A 21,514-nucleotide genomic window follows, 5' to 3' on the forward strand; every position below is an offset into this window, starting at 1 on the left:
ACTTTTTGGGAAATTAGTCTTTCTCAAGCTTTAATACACCCACAAGCGCACACCATAATGACGCTGTTCATTAAAGATGCTTTAATCTAGCTAATATCCTCTGATGAGGGGTGTAAAGTGCAGCACCTACAGCTTTTCGTCTGGTTTAATCAAAATAATTAAACAAGATGATGAGGCCTGTAGGCCAAATCATGCTGAACAATCCCGCAAAAACAAAGACGGAGTTGCTATGCCATGATCTATATGTCCTGTCAAAAATGACATGGCGTCGATAAGCAATGAGGCGCATCCGTAATAGCACTCGATTTGATGATTTTCCTGGAAGTTGTAATTGAGGGCTTATTCTTCTCAAACTGATGAAGTTAGCGTCACACAACGTACAGCCGAAATGTAAAAGATGCCATGTGTAATCCATTTTTGCATTAGGCTTGTCTTTATATTCTCCAGTCACACGGGATGGTAAATAGTGTGCCAGGTGTGACAAGGAACAGAGAGTCTTAATGCAGTCCCTCCCACCCCCCCAGCCACGCCGCCCACCGCGACGCTGCTGCTGCAGCCTCAGTGAAAATGCTTCATTACTGTTACCTCATGATGGGAGCTCAGCTTCACCCGTCATCCAAAAGGCAGGGGCCCTATTCTTTTGATTTAGTACCGTTGCTGAGTGGATGGCTGGGCCTAGTCTCTCACACACACCCGTACACACACACACACACACACACACACACTTCGATGAGACGAGGGGACTCACGAAATATCAGTCTCTGCCTCTCATCTCACATAGAAAACATCCTTAAAAAGAGGGGGAATTTATGAGGACGCTGCCCTTTGAACAAGATGGATGTAGCCCGTCCCTTCCTGTGCCTTGAGCCAAATGTCTCACACTCTGCTTATCACTGTTATTATGGGCCATACTTTGATTTTTGGCAAAGATTTCCAACGGTGTGTTATGGTATCACACATCAAAACATTAGCAGCAGAGCCTTTCAACACTCACATGAATGCCAAGTACCCCAGCAGTCCAAAGCTCCTTCTCATGTAAGTTTTGCCCATAAACAAAATAAACAAAAACAAGATTTGAACACTGGTGCAGTGGTTAACACTCCCATGGCGGAAACACCAGTGTGGAAAAAGATCCAGTAACACATGAATTTAAGGGGATGAATGGATGGATGGATGGATGGATGGACTTTGTGTTATCTTGTTCAATTTTTAAAGAGCGGTTAAACTCAGAAGTACAATACGGTCAAGTTTAATACCTTGTCTATATCCCGGGACATTTTTTCAAACTCTCCCGCATTCACTCTCCCAATTACAGGCCACCAAATAACAAAAAAATAAAAACATGTGCAGGGGAGAACATGCAAACTTCACCCAGAAAGCCCTAACTGCACTGAAATCAGAATATTCTCACTGGCAATACCCTACTGTGTGGTCTCCTAATCTTTACAGAAGACAATTAATCAACTGAAAATCTGTCATCAAAAAGGTCTGAATTAAGCTGATTAGGCTTAAAAAGGAAAAATACAGACAAGGAGAAAATACAAACTCTGCAGAGACACCATGAATCTACTGGCTGTGTAACTTCCACTGCACCACTGTGTGGTGTCAGGATGCTACATCCCACCAACTGAGATAATCAGGATTACTCACTTTATGTCACTGGTTATGATATTGTGCATGACGAATAATCTTTATTGCTGCAATATTTTTTTATTTGGCGCTGATGTGATAAATGATAAGTGTCTCTGAGTATTGGACTGTCATGATCTTGTCACTATTCTTGAGTGTGTCCGGATATCATCATGCACAGCTTGCCGTCTGTCACCATGGAGACATGGCATGTTCTACGCCCACTGCTTGATGCACCCATTGGCAGTTGAGTCTCACCCATGAAGAGTCAGACAAGGGGGGGGGGGGGGGGGGGGGGGGGGGGGGGTGACAGCATGATTGAGATCAGCAAAAATGCCAGGGAATGAGGAAGAAAAGGATCAGAAAGCCTCTGTCCAATTCTTTGGGAAGTGATGAATGTGTGACAGGTGTTCTCTAAAAGCAGAGCAGAGACTGATTGATGTTGATATCTGTCATCTCGGGCTCACGCTGAAACACTGACAAGCTTGCCCGGAGTCGGTTTTCTGTTCTTAGCTACTCTTAGATGCGCCGTGTTGCTTATGATTTATAACACCTGTGAGGTTATTGTGGCGTAAACTAAAGGCTGAAGTAGAATATTGTGCTTTCTTCAGTTAGTGGGTAGTAGCGATGGCACAGCGTGAAATGCTCCCGGTAATACAAACAGTCTGCATTTCAGTCAAGAAAAAGCTCCGTGGGCAAAATATTCCTAAGACATCAATTTTATAAAGTACACGTTCCAGTGAATCAGTGACGGTGCAGAAGCTAAAAGTATCAGCAGTGGCACTTTTGTCAAATACAGCTCTCAAGTCCAATTTTGTCTTCCCTTCTTACTGTACCCGATATCCCTAGCTCGTCTCTTTTTTTATTCCAAAGGCAACTTCAATTATTTGTTTAACTGTATCATACATCTGCATGTACTAAAACCCAGTAGTTATATAAAAACCAAGCAGCAGATATACATTTTTAATTACCTCCTATTTAAAGTGATCTACACTGCATGTCAATAATTTAAAAAGGTCCACTCATTGAAACACTTGAAAATTATGAAATTCAACCACAAAGTGCTGATTAAGGCTATCCTAGCACTTAATTTGTTTTTGTTTAGTTCATAAGTAATGGAGCTTGTCGGGAAGTGGGGAAACACACAGACATGACACATTTTCATTAATTTACCATTAAAAAGAATATCTAAAATGAATGTATTTATCACTGGATTTTGTTCCATTCTAACACAATCCTGTTAAATATGCTACTGAGCATGACAATCCTGTTATATAATATGTGTGCTTTGCTTTTTGCATTGGGTTTGTGTTTTATGAGACACTAGTTTTATGGGCAATTTTGTTATGCCTATTGAAAAGCAATTTGCAGCCATGGTTTAAAAAAAACCTAACTGCTTTAATAAATAAATTTGTTGTTATTTTGGGCATTTTCAAGCATGGTAACTCTGTTTCTGTTGCTTTTTTGGACTGTATGACATGCAAAATGTCTCAAAATACAACATTTTCCAGGTCAAGGCAAAGGAGAGTAGTTGTGTAATTTATCATTTCACAACAAATGCGACGCAATTAGCACCAGTCACCTGTGAGGTAACCATTCATTCTGTTACTATACATAGCTTTAAAGATACATGGATAAATGCAGAAGCAACCTACAGTATATGGTCACTCCGTTTATAAAGGGTTAATCATATTAAGTTTTAGATAAGTAATTGAAGTATTTTTCTCATTGCATCATAAAAGTTGAGTGTATGTTGATACTGAAAAAGTTGTTCTCAATTATGATATTTCAGTTTCAATTGAATTGAAAGCTCCTTTATTTTATTTTTTTTCCTTCTGGTTTTACCACAGTCTTGTTTGCACTACACTTTTCGTATGAAAGAATGGTTCTCCCTCAGCTGATGTGAATCTATCAAGCGTTCACGGTAACTAACACTACATATTTTCTCCAGTAGAGGGCTCTATGTTCATTTATTTCAGACACTGCAATTCCAAGGTAGATACTGCACACTACAGCGATTACATTACATTACTCCATTAAATCTGAGAGTGATGGCTTTGTAAACGTTTTCACTGACAAAACTGTAACTATTGAATAGAAATATGAAAACACAGTTTCCTATGCCTGCCATAGATTTGATCGATTGCTTCTACTTTAAAACAGTTTCCATCCTATAGAGCTCTCTGAGTTCTTAATTGTTGCCCCATCTAAACCAACAACATGCCTGTTAAATCCTATCCTAATTAGACTCTTCAGACATTTTCCTCCTGATTAGTACGTCAATACTAGATTAAATCAATTTTATAGTAAAAGACAATGTACCACATTGCTGTTAATATACATCTTAAAAAGATGTTACAAGTCAGCTACGTAAGTTTTTATGCACAATTTCTCTATTTGAGGGGTTTTTTTTCAGTCTGGTTTTAGAGCTCATCATAGCACAGAGACAGCTCTGGACAAAGTTACAAATATTCCTCTTGTCGCCTCAGACAAAGGACTCGTATCTGTTCTTGTCCTTGAGATCTCAGTGCTGCATGTGATATTAATGATGGTAACATCCATCTATAGACACTAGAACACATCACAGAGATAAAGAGGACATAACTAAACTGGTTTCAATCAGATTTGTTGGATAGATTCCAGTTTGTCCATATTGAAGATGATTCTTCAGCTCAGACTAAAGTTAACCATGGACTTCCACAGGCTTCTTCTGTTAGGACAAAATACTTTTGTGAGCACAACTTATCCTTTGATTCCCACATTAAACAAGTCTGCAGGAATTGCTCTTCTTCACCTGCGTAATCAGGAACATGTTGAGTCAGAGTAACACTGACAAATTAATGCATGCATTTGTTACTTCTAGACTAGACTGTCCCCTGTCAGGATATCCAAACACACCTTATAAAAAAATATATCTAATTGATTTAAAATAGCTTCTCTTCATTGACTTCTTTTAAAATCTAACAACCAGGCTCTCTCTTATCTTAAAGAGATGTTTGTACCATATCACCAAAACAGAACATTTTGCTCTCAGATAGCTGCTTACGGGACATTCCTGGAATTTCTAAAAGTAGAACGTCAAGAAAGATGTCTTGGACTTTCTAAAAGAAAATCAAAAGAAATCTGCTTTAATTGCAGTACAGCTCGTGCTCTTTGTTTCAGAACTGGTGTCTGAAAATGAAACTCAATAATGCTATTCTCTGAGATGAATGGAGGAGCAATAAACTCTTCAGCTTTCCTTTCAACTTAAGGTTTCAGCACTGCCAGCTTCAAGGGCTTTTATCGAGAAAGATTAAAACAATTCTACCTCAATGTGGGAGCCCGATGTATCTTCGGATCTGGACTCTGCAATGTCATCTCTAGATCACATGTTTCAAACAGACTCTCAAAGCTCAAACGGAACTTTTGTCGTGTTGTGTGGTTCAAAATCTAGAGAAGAGTGGATGTTTGCGGAGACCTGGCTCATCTCCATTGACATTGTTGTGTTGCAGAACATCCTGCTTCCTGCCTGATTGAAGTTTGCAGATGCCTTTCTGTTTACTTGCAACTATTTAAGTAGTTACATCCTCGGCTTACCATGGAATCAGATCTATGGATCAGAAAGAAATGCAACCTCGACCCAGGTGAGAGGGAACCATTCACTTTTTCAGTAACTTCTTTGATAATCAGTCTTATCAAAGAGTCTGGACTGTCACAGCTGATTTCCTCTGAAAGGTCCGTGACTTCTGCAATGGTCTGAGGAGCTGTGCTGCTCGCACTGCGCTTCTGTCAACCGCCATACAAGATCCTGATGCATAATCATGGTGGTTCAATCGAGGTTGCCTGATTCTAAAAGAAGCTGCTGACGAGCTGTAATTCCTCAAAGAAAACATTCAACTGCTGAATGAGCAGCTTCCATGGTCAGCTCTATGGTTTCAACATTGTAATTCCACGATGATTGACATGTGTATTAAGCAAAGTAATGTTTTGAAACTGCTGTGTTCCAACAAGAGGTAACTTGAACTTCTGAAAAGGGAAGATTCCCTGTGTCTGAGCTGCCTCCATTAGTAGTTATCTTGTTACATCACTTTCTATATTGTTCAGTCAGGGAGCGTATACAATGTGCCCAAATGTATGGCCCGTTTCAAACTTAGAGCAATATTTACTAAAGAAGATGGCTGCTGGACCAGGAACTATAGTCACAAGAGGAATGACGACAGAGATCCAAAACATGAGATTACACTGCGACAGACTGAAAGTTTAGATACATACACTGGGAGGCAGGCCTGACAAGACACAGGTGGAAACACTTGTGTCTCAAAGAAAGGGGTGGAGTCACAGGACAAAACAGACAAGAAGGCAGAGAACACCACAGAAGGAAATGCAGAAAAAAAAAAAAAAAAACACATGACAACAGAAAAAACTTCAAACACAAAGCAAGGGTCATGATGACACATTCCCATAAAAGTATTGAGTGATTTCAGTTCTGAGAGATCGAAGGGGAGGTTTCAAAATAAGGGCTTTTCGATCCCGGCAATCGTTTCCAGGTCCGAATCCCACTGCCAAGAAGTCACTACTGGGTCCTGAGGAAGGCCTTTAATCCCCAGATTCTCAGCAAGGGAGTGAAGGTCAGTGGACATATATCGTGTGCAACATCAAACATGTGGCATCCACAATCCACACAATCCACTGTGACAAACTTGGAATTGCGCAGTCAGAACACATTCCCCGATACATCAATAAATAGCCAGAAAAAAGTTTTTTTTTTGTTTGTGAGATCGGCCAACAGATTAGAACAGGCGGCTGCGGTACTGCAATTGTTTTGCAGAGGGAGCTGAGCTGTAAAGCAATGCTATCTCTTCACTGATCTGTCTGAAGCCCAAGCAAGTGAAATGAGTTTTCCCCTACAGGATGGCGGGCGTCACACTTCATGATAGAGTGAGGAGTTCAGCCATTCGGAGGAGGAAGAGACTGGAAGTCAAGCCGCGACTCCCCCACATTGAGAGGCACATGATGAGGTGGTTGGGGCATCTGATTAGGATGCCCTCTGTTTGCTTCCTGTTGGAGGTTCATCAGGTACAGCTGACTGGGAGGAGCCCCCCCGAGGTTTGCCAGGTCCTGCTGGAGAGATCGCATCTCTGGTTCGATCTGGGAGCGGCTCCGGGCCCCTCCAGCAGAGCTTGAGACAGGAATGTCAATCCCACAAGAATAACTCACTACTGCCTCCCAATGTACAGCAGTGGCATGATCAAAATCGTATATATCGACGCCATCTGAAACTAATGCCTTAAGTGTTTTTATTTTAAGAAAAAGAAACATAAGATTGAATATTTGATGTCTAATAAATAACATTGTGATGCAGCCTAAAACCACATGATCTGTTCAACTAACAACGGGGCTTTTTTTGAAGACGCGGTCAGCTATTTCACTAGCTGGTCTGGCCAAAAAACCTATGGGCTAAAAATGGTTGAAGGCCATTAGTTTAGTAAGGTGTCAATGTAATACTACTAAAGGGAGCCTGGTAAAAGTCAAAGACATAACAGTGTTGGCCTCTGAGATGCCAGAGCTCACAAATGAGAAAATGCCATGACTTCTACGTGTTCTTATCAATTTGAAACTTTGCAAACATATGCTTAAGAGTTTTAAATACCAGTCAAAATACAGTCCAGGTCAGTTCAAACTCGAGTTTTATTATTATCATGTTAATAATGAAAAATGGGAGGTTCAAAAAATTTGTAACAAACATGGGAAAACATTTGTTTCCATCTCACTTATTTGAAAGCTACAATGTTGACTCTCATTGGGTTTGTTTTGGCCAATAATTAGAACTTGTCCTTAAGTTCACTCACCATGTTTTCACGAAATTCAGTTTAAAGTACTGTTTAATTCCCCATTTGGGAGCTTGAGACTCCCCTTTTGTTCAACCAATTTGACAGATGTTGACATGAGGAGCTTTTTTAGGAGTTATATAGCTCAAAAAAATCAACCTCACAAAACACAGTCCAGAAGCTTAAATGGTCCCCAGACATTAGTGTCCAAAGGAGTGAAATTCTCATACATAGTTTAACTCATATTACCTCAAACTTGTGTCTGTTTTCCTCTAAACTGTCAAACTATAAACAGAAGATCCATACATGGTGATTTTCCGGCCGTTATGAAAATATATATTTGCTCAAGAATAAATCACAAGAAAAGTCATATCCAGACAAAACATGTTTGGATCATCGCTTCCCACCAGCTGCTGACTCAAGGTGTTGCATAATGTCTTATGGATGGGTTGTTTATATACTGTAGTTGTGTACATTACTGATTGTAATGTTGCTTCATTGGGAAATTACAGAATGTGAAATTCAAGCTTATTTTTAACATAGAGCCTTCACTTAAACTCATACCACTCTGTGATAGAGAGGCCACATTAAAGCCTGTGTATCTGAAAGAGTAAAAACAGCAGGATTAGATGGTCTGCGTATTCTTTGCCAGGAACACACAAGCATCATTCTTTGTTTTGTTTTTCCTTGAAACTATGGCTTGGTCTCCCCAGACTGGCTGCACTCGTGGTTTCACACATTGCTCCTCAAAGATGCATTAGTGGCTTTAGACATTTGGTCATGTCAGGGACCACTCCCGGCACCACACCCTAATTCTGCCTGTCTCTCAGCCTTCTCCCACTCTCTTTTCAACTCCCTAAGTGTTCGAGACGGCTGTGAAAATAATACATGGAGTACAAACGAGGAGCTGTGCCCCGTTGTTCCTAAACCAGTAGAAGTTATACGAGAGGGAATCGAGGGGGTTGGATCAACAGAGTAATGGCTCCCACAGCCTGGAAAAAAAAAAAAAAAAAACCTGAGGAGACAGGAAATGAGCTGAATATTTTGAAGAGGAGCATGAGACTTGCCGCCCCCTCTTCCAGACATGTGTTTTATACCTCATTGCGCGCCACTGACACATAACCAACAGCAGCCAACGCACACAGGGTCTATTTTTATGCTTACTCAAGGGTCTTTCGGTGTACATGTCGAACAGGGGTTATATTTTAATAGAAATGGATCAGAGACACATGAAGGGTTGACTCATGTCCTTCCTCTAGCCTCTAACTGATATGTTATGCTTGACATAGGAGTCCTATGTTGCATGATTTTATAGAAACTGTATTATAGAAACCCCAATTAGGGCTTCATTTGTTGAGATTGTAAAAACGTCCCAGAGTAGGAGGTGCGAGGTTTTGGGTTGGTTTCTTTTGTTTGTTTAGTTTTTTTGATTTCAAGTCAACAGGGTGATTAGAATTGTGCTTATGGTGCTTGAAAAACGCTTTTAAAGATTCTCACAACAGCAGAAATCATGTATTTGTGAGTCAAAAAAAAAAATAGTGTTCACGGTATTCGCGGTTTTTGTTTTTGACAGTTTTTTCAAAAAGTTTAAAATCTGAACTTTCTTAAAACCCCAAAAAACAGACTCTCTCAATAGTAAAAGTAAAGGAAGTAATCTGTTGTGGTGTTGACACGTTGACGAATGCATTATGACCTAATCTCCTGTTGGTTTGGTTTGAAAGTGGTGCAAAAGGTGGCTGTGTACAGGTATATGTTATGAAAAATAGCTGTGAAAATACTTTTAAAGTTTTTTGTGGTTTAATTACATTTTCTATAGGTTTTTTTTAGGTCGTATTGGAACTGATTTTGACTGGTGTTTAGCCTGGCCGCTGCCACTGATGTGAAGCCGTACTACTGCAGTACCTTATTGGTTACTAAAAACCTTTCATGTAAATGTAATTGCACATGAAAGTTAAGTCGTTTGTAGTTGGAAACATTTGGGAAGATAAGTGTCCTCTACTAGTTACCAACGTACAGTGTGAAGTGAGTTTGTGAAACATTTGACCGATTTGCTGTCTGTTTTATGTCAATACACAGAGCCCACTGCCATTTTCTACTCTTATTTTAGTCATCTTTATTTTAACATTAATTTGTTTCTAATACAAACTGCTGGTGTGGTGACCTGCCACATAGGGTGAAAACAGTTAGGCAGCCACAGATACATGGTGGGTGTCACAGGATGTGGGTGGACCCAAATGCAGACTCACAGAGTCCCATTAAAAAAATAAATAAACTGGTTTTATTTAAAACCAAAATTGTTCAGGGGGAAAAAAATCCAAACCAAAGCACGTAGTCCAAAAACCAGCGCGCGCACACAGACTAATGCTCGGGAGCAGGGAACTAGACAAAGACAAAATGAACTGACAGACAACAGCGGGAGAGGGGTTTAAATACACTGGGAAAGAGAAGGCCACAGGTGAAACTCATAACACAGATTGGTGCACAAAGAGGGAGAAGCCAATAGGATAATTGGAAACGCGAGGTGAGACCCAGGAGCAGACACAGGCCACGTTTACGCATACGCAGGTTTTTACAAAAACTGAGGCGATGTTTACACGTACCCGGGATTTAAAAAGAAAAAAGGATATTTCCCCCTCTACGTTTAAAAAAAAATATCTTCTTTTACAAGGACCCACATATACACCTGGTCCAGAGCTGCTATGAGCGTGCCAAACCTGTAGGGGGCAGTGTAATGAGAAGCATGAAGACATGCTAGCCCATCAGAATCTTGGGAAAAAAAGCACAATTTCCCAAATGGGGCGAGTTATTTCCTGTTCAGCGATAATGGCACACAGCTCATTTATTTGAACCTCTGAAGAAGCAGAGCTCCTCTATGCGGTAGAATATAACCGTAAAATGTAAAAAACAAGCACAGCTTTCTCTACATCCATTTTCATTGCAGCAGTCAAACTGTAAACACAGGTCGCACACAGATTATGCTGATGACGCTTCCGTCTTATAATGTGACGTAAATTTCCGTCTACCCCTCTTATGATGCAAACGGAGAAAGTTTTTTCCGAATCTCCACTGTGGCCAGAGATTTCAGAAATCATCGTTTGCGGTGACTCGTTTACCTTTAAATACAAGGCCCAAATGCAGAGAAATATCACAGTTTTTTAAATACCCGGGTACGTGTAAACGTGGCCACAGAGACTTGACAGTAGATTGCATGTTCCCTTAAAATATTTGTTTGTAGGATTCCCATTGATAAATTCAGTGCTACAAAAACCTCTGGCATTAGTGACAAAAAATACCACGGGCTACAATAACAAGGCCCGTAGAACATACCGAGTGTGGCATGAGATAAGATTTTTTTGTGTGACATTGGTGCATATTAAGACCAATTTCCATAAATTACAATCATCTGATGTGTCTTTGGGAAAACTAGGATAATGAGTTGTAAATGTGGTTATATTTCTATTGAGATTACAACTTAGAGTGTGACCCAACAATCAAATGGATGATTTGATCGTCCGCATTCATGCTTTCATTATTGTGTAAACAAGGGTAAACTTTATTGGGATCTGAGCAATACAATTACAACAACATCTGTGGAAGATCATTTCTGCTTCGAGGTTTGACTCCTCTAATACCGCCAACCCAGTCTGTGGTATCTGTGGCCCTCTTGGGTTGGAGTCTGCACACTGGGCACCAAAAAGCCAAACTACTGCAGCTTCTCTTAACACTATTTGTTATCCCAAGGGGGGAAGTGTGGCTTCAAGGGTCCTGCTCAAGGACACAACAGTGAAAATCTCTTGACCACAGAAGGGCTCGAACTTGCTGTGTGTACAGGCCACTGCCAAACCTACATTGGGAGCTGAGAATATCTGAGCGGAAATAAGAAAGAACGTCCAGACAACATCCCAAAAACAATACACATATTGTTGCACGAACAGCCTTGGTGACTGAATCTTTTTTTGTTTCTCATGAAGGTGTTACACAACTACTTTTGTTCCATTGTATTTCCAGTTTCCCTTTCCCTACGCGCTGGGTTTCAAGGAAATATCGTGGAGTGGTATCTACGGAAAGTTAACGGCGAACACAAGTCACACTCTTCGGCACAAACGACTATCAATTGTTTGAATGAATGAAAACATTTGTCAAGCACGACATCTGCTTCAGATTCTTATCGTTTCAGGACATGTAGGTGGCTGAGTTAAAGAGAAAACAATCCATTTGCTCCACCACTGGGAAACCTCATGCTGTTAGTAGATCGTATAAGAGACAACATGCTTTGACCCATCGGGGAAATGCACCAGCTCCATCTTTCTGCCGACAGAGATATACAATCAGATTGTACAAAATCAATGTGACCAACATGATGTGAAGTACTTCAATGTTTCATTGCCAAACAGTTTTAAGGAAGGAAAAGTTCTAGTTTAGTCACAGTCATAACAGAATAATCATTTGACTATGAGCATGACACACCAGTTCCCTTTCTTTCGTCCTACAGACGGCTCCCAACCCTCATAGTGTTTGGAAAGGGCTTTTGGTTCGCTTTTCTACTTATTTTGAAGCACTGTGAAATCCTAATGTCTTTTCAAATTGCCTTGTTGTGCTTCCATGCACTTTCAGAGACAAATGGAAGTGCAGACCTCACATCAAAGCTCGGAATCAGGTCTCATGACGGAGCGATCAGTCAGTCATCATGGATTGCACACACACCCTGACACTAATGACATTTTGCGGTACAGTATAAAAAAATGGGATGAGTTAGAAGCATTAGGGTCTGTGTAAGACGAGACTGACGGGTTAGCGATGACCTCACTCGGAAGGAGAGAGGCTCATGTCAGAGTAATAACACTAACAAAGGCAAATGACTGTGTTGTTTGGTAGTCTTGAGCATTGGAACAATGGATATTTAACGTTACCTTTCCCGATGACCGTGAAGTGAAAACTAAAGATGCAAATGGGGCCATTGCAGTGGTTATTCAGTGTTACTCTGTTGTACAATACTTTTTTTTTTTTAATCCTTTGAGAAAAGCTGTGGAGCTTCTGTCTGATCTCTGATTTCTCAAAGGTTTGAGTGAAGTAAAACACTGGTGGCCAAACCGACTCTCACTTTCCTTCCAGGAGCAGCTCTAAATTTGTCAAATGTGCAAGCAAAGCCACAAGATCCACGCCTTTCCAAGGCTGGTTCGTGAAAGCTCTCATCTGCAGACACGTTTCTCAACAAACCGACTGAATACTTGCGAAACAATTTCAAATTATGATATTCACAAAGTCTATGTTATGTTATCCAATATATAGCCAATAACCATGATGACAATTACCTCCCGAGATATATAGTGTGTGCTGAGTAAAGAGATTCATTTGTCTCTAATTGACTGCCGTTGTCCACTGATTTCCTCCTTATTGGTAATAATTGAAGGTGTTTTCATCACAATCCAAGTGTATTGCTCAACGACTGTAATATTGAGAAAATATCATTTGAGCACTGTGGCGATAAAAATCAAAGTACTGTTGGCTTGAATCAATTTGTGCAGTGCAAAGTGTTTTTTTATTTGCTCCTATTGCACAACGACAAATAAAAATGCTGTGAGAATGGTGAGCCTGGATAGATTAGATTATTTCTGGAATCATTTGTAATGAACTGTGAACAAAATTCCATTAACCCGTCTTAAACATGTGAATTTTGAGGTCATTGTTTCTTCTAAAATCACAATAATATCATCTCGAAGTTCAGTGTGTGAAGGTATATAACAAGTTTTGCGGAAACAGAAGAAAACCCAAAATAACGCACCTTCGACATATAAACGGAAATAATTACGTGTCTGGGATTTGTCAGGTCTTGGAACACGCAGGATGCACCTATTAACTAAATCAGATTAGGAGCACACAGATGTGCTGTGTGTGTGTGTGTGGGGGGGGGGAGGCAAACAGGAGAGAGAAACAGAAAAAAAAGTAGCAGCCAGACTGAGGTGACTCAAAGGATTTTTCCTACCACACAAGTACACATGCCTCGCCTTTTGGGCTGACATCACTTAATTATAGTTTAGTTTTGGAGAGCAGGTCAGACACAGGCAGAGAAGACTCAGAGAGTTTACTGGTAACACTGCGAAGAGGTTCGGGAAATACTCTGGAGAAATGGCTTTCCAACCTACAAGGTATGTATGACTGTCGTGTCCTTTATGTATTCTAAGATAGTTCATATAGAATGTATTACAATCTTCAAGAATGGAAAAATCTTACGTGTATTGTGTTTTATAAAGACTCCACTATATCAGCTTGTTGAAATGAAGGATTTGAAGATAAGAAGAAATGATTCACTGTCAAATATAAAGGAGATGTGAAGGAATAATGATTTCTGTAAATGTCATTTTATTTCACAAACCTTTTGTATGAAATGCATCAAAGATGACCCAGTATCCATGTTGACTTTCCTGCCATGTGCCAACAGGCACATGTGCTTCGATTTATCCCCTGCCTCAGGGCTGGCGCCTTCCCCCGTTCGCCCACAAAAAAAAAACTAACTCTGGTGTGATACTTCTGATGGTTTGATTCGATTTCAGCTTTTGAATTATGCATTTGGCTTGTTGACAGGTGTTGCAAAATGGATTTCTGAATGATGAGTAAATGTGGTTTTTGAGTAAATTAATAAAGTTTGTAGACGTTAGCAATAGTTACCCAGTAGCTAAGTTGTGACCGTTGAATTTAAGTTTCTTATGAAATTTAGCGTTGCAATGTAGCGATCGGTATTCATGAGCAGAGACTCAGTTTCAAGAAGTACATTTAAATCCTTGGTGTTATTATTTCACCATGATTGTTGCCTGAAACTCTGAAAAACACTGGTGATAAATGGTTTGTGCAGCTACTATCGCTTCTGCAACTTATCAGTACCGTCTTTATGGCCACTTTTATTATTTTAGGCCGATACAAAGGTAACCTCTTCAAGCTTTATCTATAACTGGCAGAAATACCCTCAACAAATCAACCACTGACTATAACGTTTGACTCTGCTGTTGTGGAAAAGTAAAACGGCCAAGTCAGAATATGACCATGCAATGAATGTTTCCCCAGTGGGTGGAGGCACTCCCCCACCAAAAAAAAAAAAATCCAAATTACATAGCTAAAGCAGGAATCATAGAAAGAAATGTGCAGACTAATGATGGGATATTGAACTCTCTTTTCTTCTATGAAAAGTGAGAATTATACACTGTAAATGCATGTTGTGTACAAATTGAAAACCTGAACCTCTGTTTCACAATAGTCGTCAATATGTTATTTATATTTTGTGACGAATCGCTTTATAAAATTAGGAAGTGCAGATGACGAGATTGAGCAATCAGATTATGTTGGCACACAGTCTGAAAATAGGAAGGAACAGACTCTTGCTATTTGTATCAATGACAGGAGAGTGACATTAATCCTCATAAACTTTAGCAGGAATCCCCAAAATATGCTGCTCAAAACATGTATAATTGTTATTTATTGTTGATGCCGCCAGTAAATGTTCTTTTTTTGTTTGTTTGTTTGTTTGATTGTTTGTTTGTTTGTTCTTGACAGCATCCCAGACTTCAGCACCACAGTGTTTCATGGAGACCAAAACCAGACCAATGGTTCTAATTGCCTCGATCCAGAGGCCTGGGAGTGGCTTATTGCCGGGCAACCAGTGTACATCATGCTCATCGCTATCCTGGGAATTGTGTTGAACTCGTTTGTCCTGATGGTGTTTCTCCTCCACAAGAAGGCCTGCACTGTGGCGGAGATTTATTTGAGCAACCTGGCTGCTGCCGACCTCCTCCTTGTGTCCTGTCTGCCCTTCTGGGCCGTCAACATCGCCAACGACTTCGTCTGGCCTTTCGGTAACTTCATGTGCAAAGCTGTCAACGTGGGGATTAAAATGAACGTGTACTGCAGCATCTACCTCCTGGTTTTGGTCAGCATAGATCGCTACGTGGCGCTGGTGCACACGATGTCATACGGACGGATGCGCAGGCCAAAGTACGCCAAATTAGGCTGTCTGCTGACTTGGGGGTTTGGCCTGCTAATGAGTATTCCCACATTCATTTTTAGGGGAGTGAAATATCTCCCGGACTACGACATCAATGCATGCCTGCTGCTCTATCCGAGCGACGCAGTAGCCGTACTCTTTGAAGTCATCCTGACCATTTTTAGCTTCATCATTCCCATTTCAATCATCTCATTCTGCACTATAAAGATCATCCAGGCACTGCAGAAGCAGGGAATCGAGAGGTGCAATGTTGAGAAAACAGAGCATAAGGCGACCACCCTGGTTTTGGTGGTCCTCCTGGCCTTCCTTATCTGCTGGGTGCCTTTCCATTTGGTTGGCATCTTGGACTGGCTCCTTCGAGCAGAAGTCCTGCGAGGGTGTCACGTCGAGAGCGCCATGGAAATCTGCAACCAGATTTTCACCTACTTAGCCTTTTTCAACAGCGTTCTCAATCCGATCCTGTACGTTATTGTGGGAAAGAACTTTCGGAAAAAAGTTTGGGAGTTCTTCAAGCAGTGGAACACGACAAAAGCAACAACGGACTTTGGACAGTCGAACCTGTCCTCCTCTACTAAGGTTTCAACGTAACATATTTCTGGCAAAAAAATATATATTTGAGCTGTCATTTAAACATTGCGCCAGCAATCCAAATAATCATAATGATGTACTATGTATGTGATTATAGCGGCTATAGTTGCAAAGAAAGTAGATCAAATCAATCGCTTTAAACAACTCTGATTAGCTATAAAAATGCTTAAATGATAGCTCCTGGAGATATTATAATGTTACAGATTATATCATACATGAATGTAAATACCTTTTAATACTGCTACTTATATGGTCGTTGTACCTGAAAATGTAAATAAAACATAAAAAACACAAAGTCTTGGAGGCTTTTTGAATCCCTCTGTTGTTAAATTGAGCCCAAAAACTGGAACAGAGTCAACACCACATGTGTTTTTCTTGGTGTTACTGACTCATTGTTGGCGGGGTAAATACAGAAAGACTTTCCAGTGGGCCACACAAACAAGCTGGCTGTGCAGACATCAGTTGTCTCGTTTTACATTTCTCCCCATAACTCCATCTAATGGCTGAACGTTGTCTCGTGTGGTTTGTGGGCAAAGGGTACACCCTGACGTTGAAATGAAGACCTGCCACTGCCAAACAGGAAATCAGGCTTTACCACAAGTGCCAGACCTGAAAAACTGTTGTGGAACAAAAAAAAAAAACATGCATGCAGACGAAGTTCTCCCAGAAAGTCGAGCAAAAATACACAAGATGGGCAAACTTAATTTATTTTAGTCCCCCCTTTCTGGGCTGTACCACAGTGTTTGTGACTCTCGTATTTCTAAATATGAGAATACAGCAAAGCCATGTGCTTCTATTTTAAAGATGTTTTAGGCAAATTGTCAAGGCTTATTTTGGAGTCTGTACATTTTGGTGAAAATTGTGCTTACAACTAAATTGTGCATTGACAACTAAAAGCAACCAGCATCTGCCTGTATGGTTTTGTCACTTACCCATTGAATTAAATCAGAAAATACAGTGGCATGGCAGGTTAATTTGACCTGGATAGAGTTGATAACTTAATCTATAATGTACACAGCACTGATGAGCTGCAAGGGACTCAGAAGGAGTTGAAGAAAAAAACATTTGGAAGCTTTCATTTTTAATTTTTTTTTGGATGACTAAAATACATTTGCTGAACACTGCAGTACACTTCCTGTTTTTACAAAGGCCTTCTTTTGTTTAACTTTACTATACAGTGACTTGCAAACGTTTTTGTACCCCTTTAACTTTTCCACAATTTGTCACATTACAACCACAAACGCATTTAATTAGGATTCTATATGATAGACCAACACAATGTGCCACATAATTGTGAAATTGAAAGAAAATGATAAATGGTTTTCAATCACCAAATTTTTTTACAAATAAAAATCTGAAAAGTGTGGCATGCAAACGTATTATTGTGTGTGTGTGTGTGTGTGTGTGTGTGTGTGTGTGTGTGTGTGTGTGTGTGTGTGTGTGTGTGTGTGTGTGTGTGTGTGTGTGTGTGTGTGTGTGTGTGTGTGTGTGAAAACTTTAAAAAAGGCATGTATTTTGAAAAAAAAAAAAAAGTTAATATGAATTAGACCTCATGAGAGAAACCCAAACTTTACATGGAGTTGTCTACAGTTTCCTGATCTGTTACGAAGAACTTGCACGTTCTTCTCAACGGCACCTTCAGCCAGAAATGCTAATGACACAAGACATCAATAACAAAGCAAGCTCAGTCGCTGAGCTCTCCTGTAAATACCAAGATGCTTGGGAATGACTTTGTACTATGCAGTCTGCCCAGAAGTTTACCATCTTCTGGAGGAATGCTATTTTCTGAGTTCCCTATAAAGATCCCTTAATGATTCACAATCATGAGCAAGATGTTTCCTTTGAGATTTGGGGAGTTCAGTCTCCAGAGTTCATCATCTTTCTTCTCTAAATATTTATCCAATTGATGGTCCTGAGAGGCTGTCGATTCAGTTGAATATGGGTGAAGGAAAAATACGATCTGGGAAAGTTGCCAGTTCAGCACACAAGAGACATTTTGTTACCACTTAAAAAATGCACATATTTGGCTGGAGAACTTAAAGAAAAGCCACATGGGCACTGAGAAAACATGTGAACGCTACACAGTAAGTCCCCCAAGCCAAGCTTATTCTAGCCGTGAGTTAAGTGATGCACCACTACACTTTGTTATTTTTAGGTCGAATCGTTACTGTTGCATGTTGTTTCTCCCTTTTATGTCTGTGAGCAGGTTATTTCAGGTCACTGTCGCCTGGTTGCTTTTATCAGAGTGACCTAGAATAACCTGAAAAAGATTGAATTGACACTTCAACTTGAATTTGAGACTTGTTGGATTCATCGTCTTTATTACCATTGTGTCATTTTTTTATTCACCACGTGACTAAAGTCATCAACATAGGGGAATAAAGTTTGGCAGGAGTGGTATAGAGAGGAAGGCAGCACAACTTGTTTAGCTTCTTCTGACTGTGTTTGTTCCATGCTGGCTCCCTTCCCAGGCTCAGACACTAATGACCTCTTCTGAACGATGTAACAAGGACGCATATGGTCACATATTAGTGAGTTCGTGTAAATCCATTATCAGCCTTCCTGTTTGAGACTGTGGGATATTAATTGGCGCAGCACGCCAGCAAAGGAAGAAGCCTGGTTGTTTTTATCTAAACATTTTACACAGAGAACTGAAGCAAAAGTCTATTACCATATAAAGTTCATTTTACATGTTGACATGCGATGAGCTGGATAATAACACTTTTATGTCTTAGCGGTGTGATAACGGCTCCCACCAGGAGCAGTTTGGAAATGAGACAAAGCACGAGACAGTTCAATTCAAACCAACTCAAGGAAGCAAGACACATAATGTCGCACAGGGATTCAAAGTTGATGACAGATTATTTGTCTAATGTTGACTCAAAGCCAGTCAGCTGCTTTGCTCCATGGCTGCCCTAACTCTTGGCAGGTAAGCAAGTCGCCTACTTCATCGAAGGTTTGTGATTATTACGAGGATGAAGTGTCTTTTCGTTCTTTGATAAGACGGGATTGTTTATACCTTTGATGGCAGTGAGTACGGTTTTCTCTCATGGACCCTGAAAAAAAAAAAATAGGAATTATTCCAGAGTTCTGTCATCATTATCTGGATTAAAAGGGTCTGTGGCACCACAAGTCACACATTATGAGGTTCACTGAGCAACTACGCTTGTGTTTTTAAAAAAATATATCTCAATGGATTGTTGTTGTTGTTTTTTAATACAGTTCCCGTTTAATTATCTTGAGTTGAATCTTTTGACACAAATCACTATACAGAAATGTTCAATCTTTTAACCCCAGTGTCAAAATAAGGCCTGTGGGCCAAAACTGCTAAGTGAAATTATTGAGTGCTCCAGAAACATGACATGCTCAAATAAATTAATCTTACTTCAGTGTGATGTCGTTGTTTTCCACGTTTTGACAATTTATATGAAATGCTATTGAGTCCAGTAAATAAATACTTTTACTTTCACGTTACATTTCGCCATGCCGTCTGTTCCAGGTCAACTGTTGCGGATCAGGTTTATCTCCACGCGTGCGTATGGACCAAAGTTTGACTCTTTGATAAACACGCTGATAGATTGGACTCTTTGGCCCTGGGTGTGGAAGTATGCAACTGTATATACAAACACTCCTAGCGAAGCTCCCCTCAGCCCCAGTGTGTACTTTTACCGGGAGTGTGGTGTACTAAGCTAAACACGGCTCCAGATGTGTTTTCTATCACCAACATTTTGACGATAGGAGGAATCGCTCTAATGGGAACCGCACGGTAAGATATTTCTCTCATCAGTTTTATTATTTCTTGGTTTCCACCATCAGCTGATAGGCTGACTTTGCTCAGCTCAGTCAGCCTTTAGGTTGTAGAAAAGGATTTACCGGCGCTACGTGGGAACAATAAAGAGAACAGAGATCAACCTGGTAGGTTAATAATTGTTTGACAAGAGAAACTGTCAAGCTTGGCATGTGCTGTCCTCTTCAGGAGTAAAGATGTCACATGAGTGGCATGTTTGCTTTGTATCTTCTCTAACACAAAATAGTGGTTATGAAAACGATGTTTTCCAGCTCATGGATCAAGCGATGCAGAGAACTGTGGCAACACTGTCGTCGGAAAACAGCAGCACGCCTCTGCCGTTTGGTCCATCGACGGCTCCGGTCCCTGCAGAATGGGAGCTCATCATCACCATCGTCCCCCCATACATCTTCGCTCTGTCCCTCTCCGGACTTCTCTTTAACGGCTTTGTCCTGGCCGTGTTTCTCGCCCACAAAGACCGACTGACTGTCGCTGAAATTTATCTGAGCAACCTGGCTCTGGCTGACTTTCTTCTTCTGTGCGGACTCCCCTTCTGGGCGATGAACATCCTCAACCACTTTAACTGGCCATACGGGGATGCTTTGTGCAAGTTGGTCAACTCCATCATCATCATCAACTTCTACACCAGCATCTACACCCTGGTCATGATAAGCATTGACCGCTACTTAGCACTGGTGAAGACCATGAAGGCCAGGTGGCTCAGACGGACGCTCTATGCTAAGGTGATCTGCTTCATCGTGTGGCTGTTGGGACTGTTGCTGAGTGCGCCAACCATGGTGCACAGAAAAGTGGTGTTTATTGAAGAGTACAAGCTGACCTCCTGTGTCTTGGATTATGCCCACAACAGCTCCTGGAAGCTGGCCCACCAGATTTTGATGAACTTGGTGGGTTTCTTACTCCCTGTTCTCGTCATTGTTTTCAGCAGTGGGAATATAATCAACTCTTTGGCTCAGAGGAGAGAGAGCGCCGGTTTTCAAGATGTCAACGACACAAAAGCTACTGTCCTCGTGTATGCTGTCACGGTGCTTTTTTTTCTGTGCTGGGGTCCCTTCCAGATATTCACTTTCCTCGACACACTCTGTGATGTCCAAGTACTAGACGAGGAGCTGTGGTCTCACACTCTCGATATCGGAGGGCAGATTTCGGTGTATCTGGCTTTTCTCAACAGCACCCTGAACCCTTTGCTATACGTCTTCTCTGGACAGTACTTCAGGAGGAAGGTCAGCGCCATCTATAGGAGGAACAGATACCGACGCAGAGGATCAGACATGACTACATATCAGCGGTCGGTTGTGTCCACTTATGTCAACAGAACAGACCACATTAAGCCTGTGGTGCTTTTTAATACAAAGGATCAAACATGACTCCATCTGATTATTTCCTCTCCAGCCCTCTCTTTGCTGCTTGTGGACAGAATGAGGCAATATACAGACTTCAGAACTGTTATTTCCTGACACTTAACACAATATAGATGTCAGGCTGATAAACAGCAAAAACTGAGGACATTAACTGAACACATTTATGGGAAATGGATGTAAACTGCTGGAGAAATGGAAATCAATTTTTTTTTTATATTGTTTACGGTCTCCGTAATCTTGCGTCATGCCTGGCACTGTGGATGGGGTATGTATCTGAATCTTTTCTATGTATTCATTGTTGTTCATTTGTGATGTTTTAATGGTAAACACC

General features: G+C 40.7%; 2 protein-coding genes across 2 annotated transcripts; both read left to right on the forward strand.

Annotated features, from left to right (window-relative positions):
* The first annotated feature begins 13,444 nt into the window (after positions 1-13,444).
* On the forward strand, positions 13,445-17,535 carry bdkrb2 (bradykinin receptor B2). Its single transcript, XM_080479396.1, has 2 exons — positions 13,445-13,582; positions 14,982-17,535. The coding sequence occupies exons 1-2, from the start codon at positions 13,563-13,565 to the stop codon at positions 16,015-16,017; spliced, it is 1,056 nt and encodes a 351-aa protein (XP_080335522.1). The 5' UTR covers positions 13,445-13,562; the 3' UTR covers positions 16,018-17,535.
* Positions 17,536-19,665: 2,130 nt separating this feature from the next.
* bdkrb1 (bradykinin receptor B1) lies at positions 19,666-21,514 on the forward strand. The gene is made up of 2 exons (XM_080480884.1): positions 19,666-19,783; positions 20,077-21,514. Exon 2 carries the CDS (start codon positions 20,080-20,082, stop codon positions 21,187-21,189), a length of 1,110 nt encoding a protein of 369 aa, XP_080337010.1. The 5' UTR covers positions 19,666-19,783; positions 20,077-20,079; the 3' UTR covers positions 21,190-21,514.

This window comes from Lipophrys pholis (genome assembly GCF_963383615.2).
Source record: "Lipophrys pholis genome assembly, chromosome: 14".
NCBI classification, from domain to species: Eukaryota; Metazoa; Chordata; class Actinopteri; order Blenniiformes; family Blenniidae; genus Lipophrys; species Lipophrys pholis.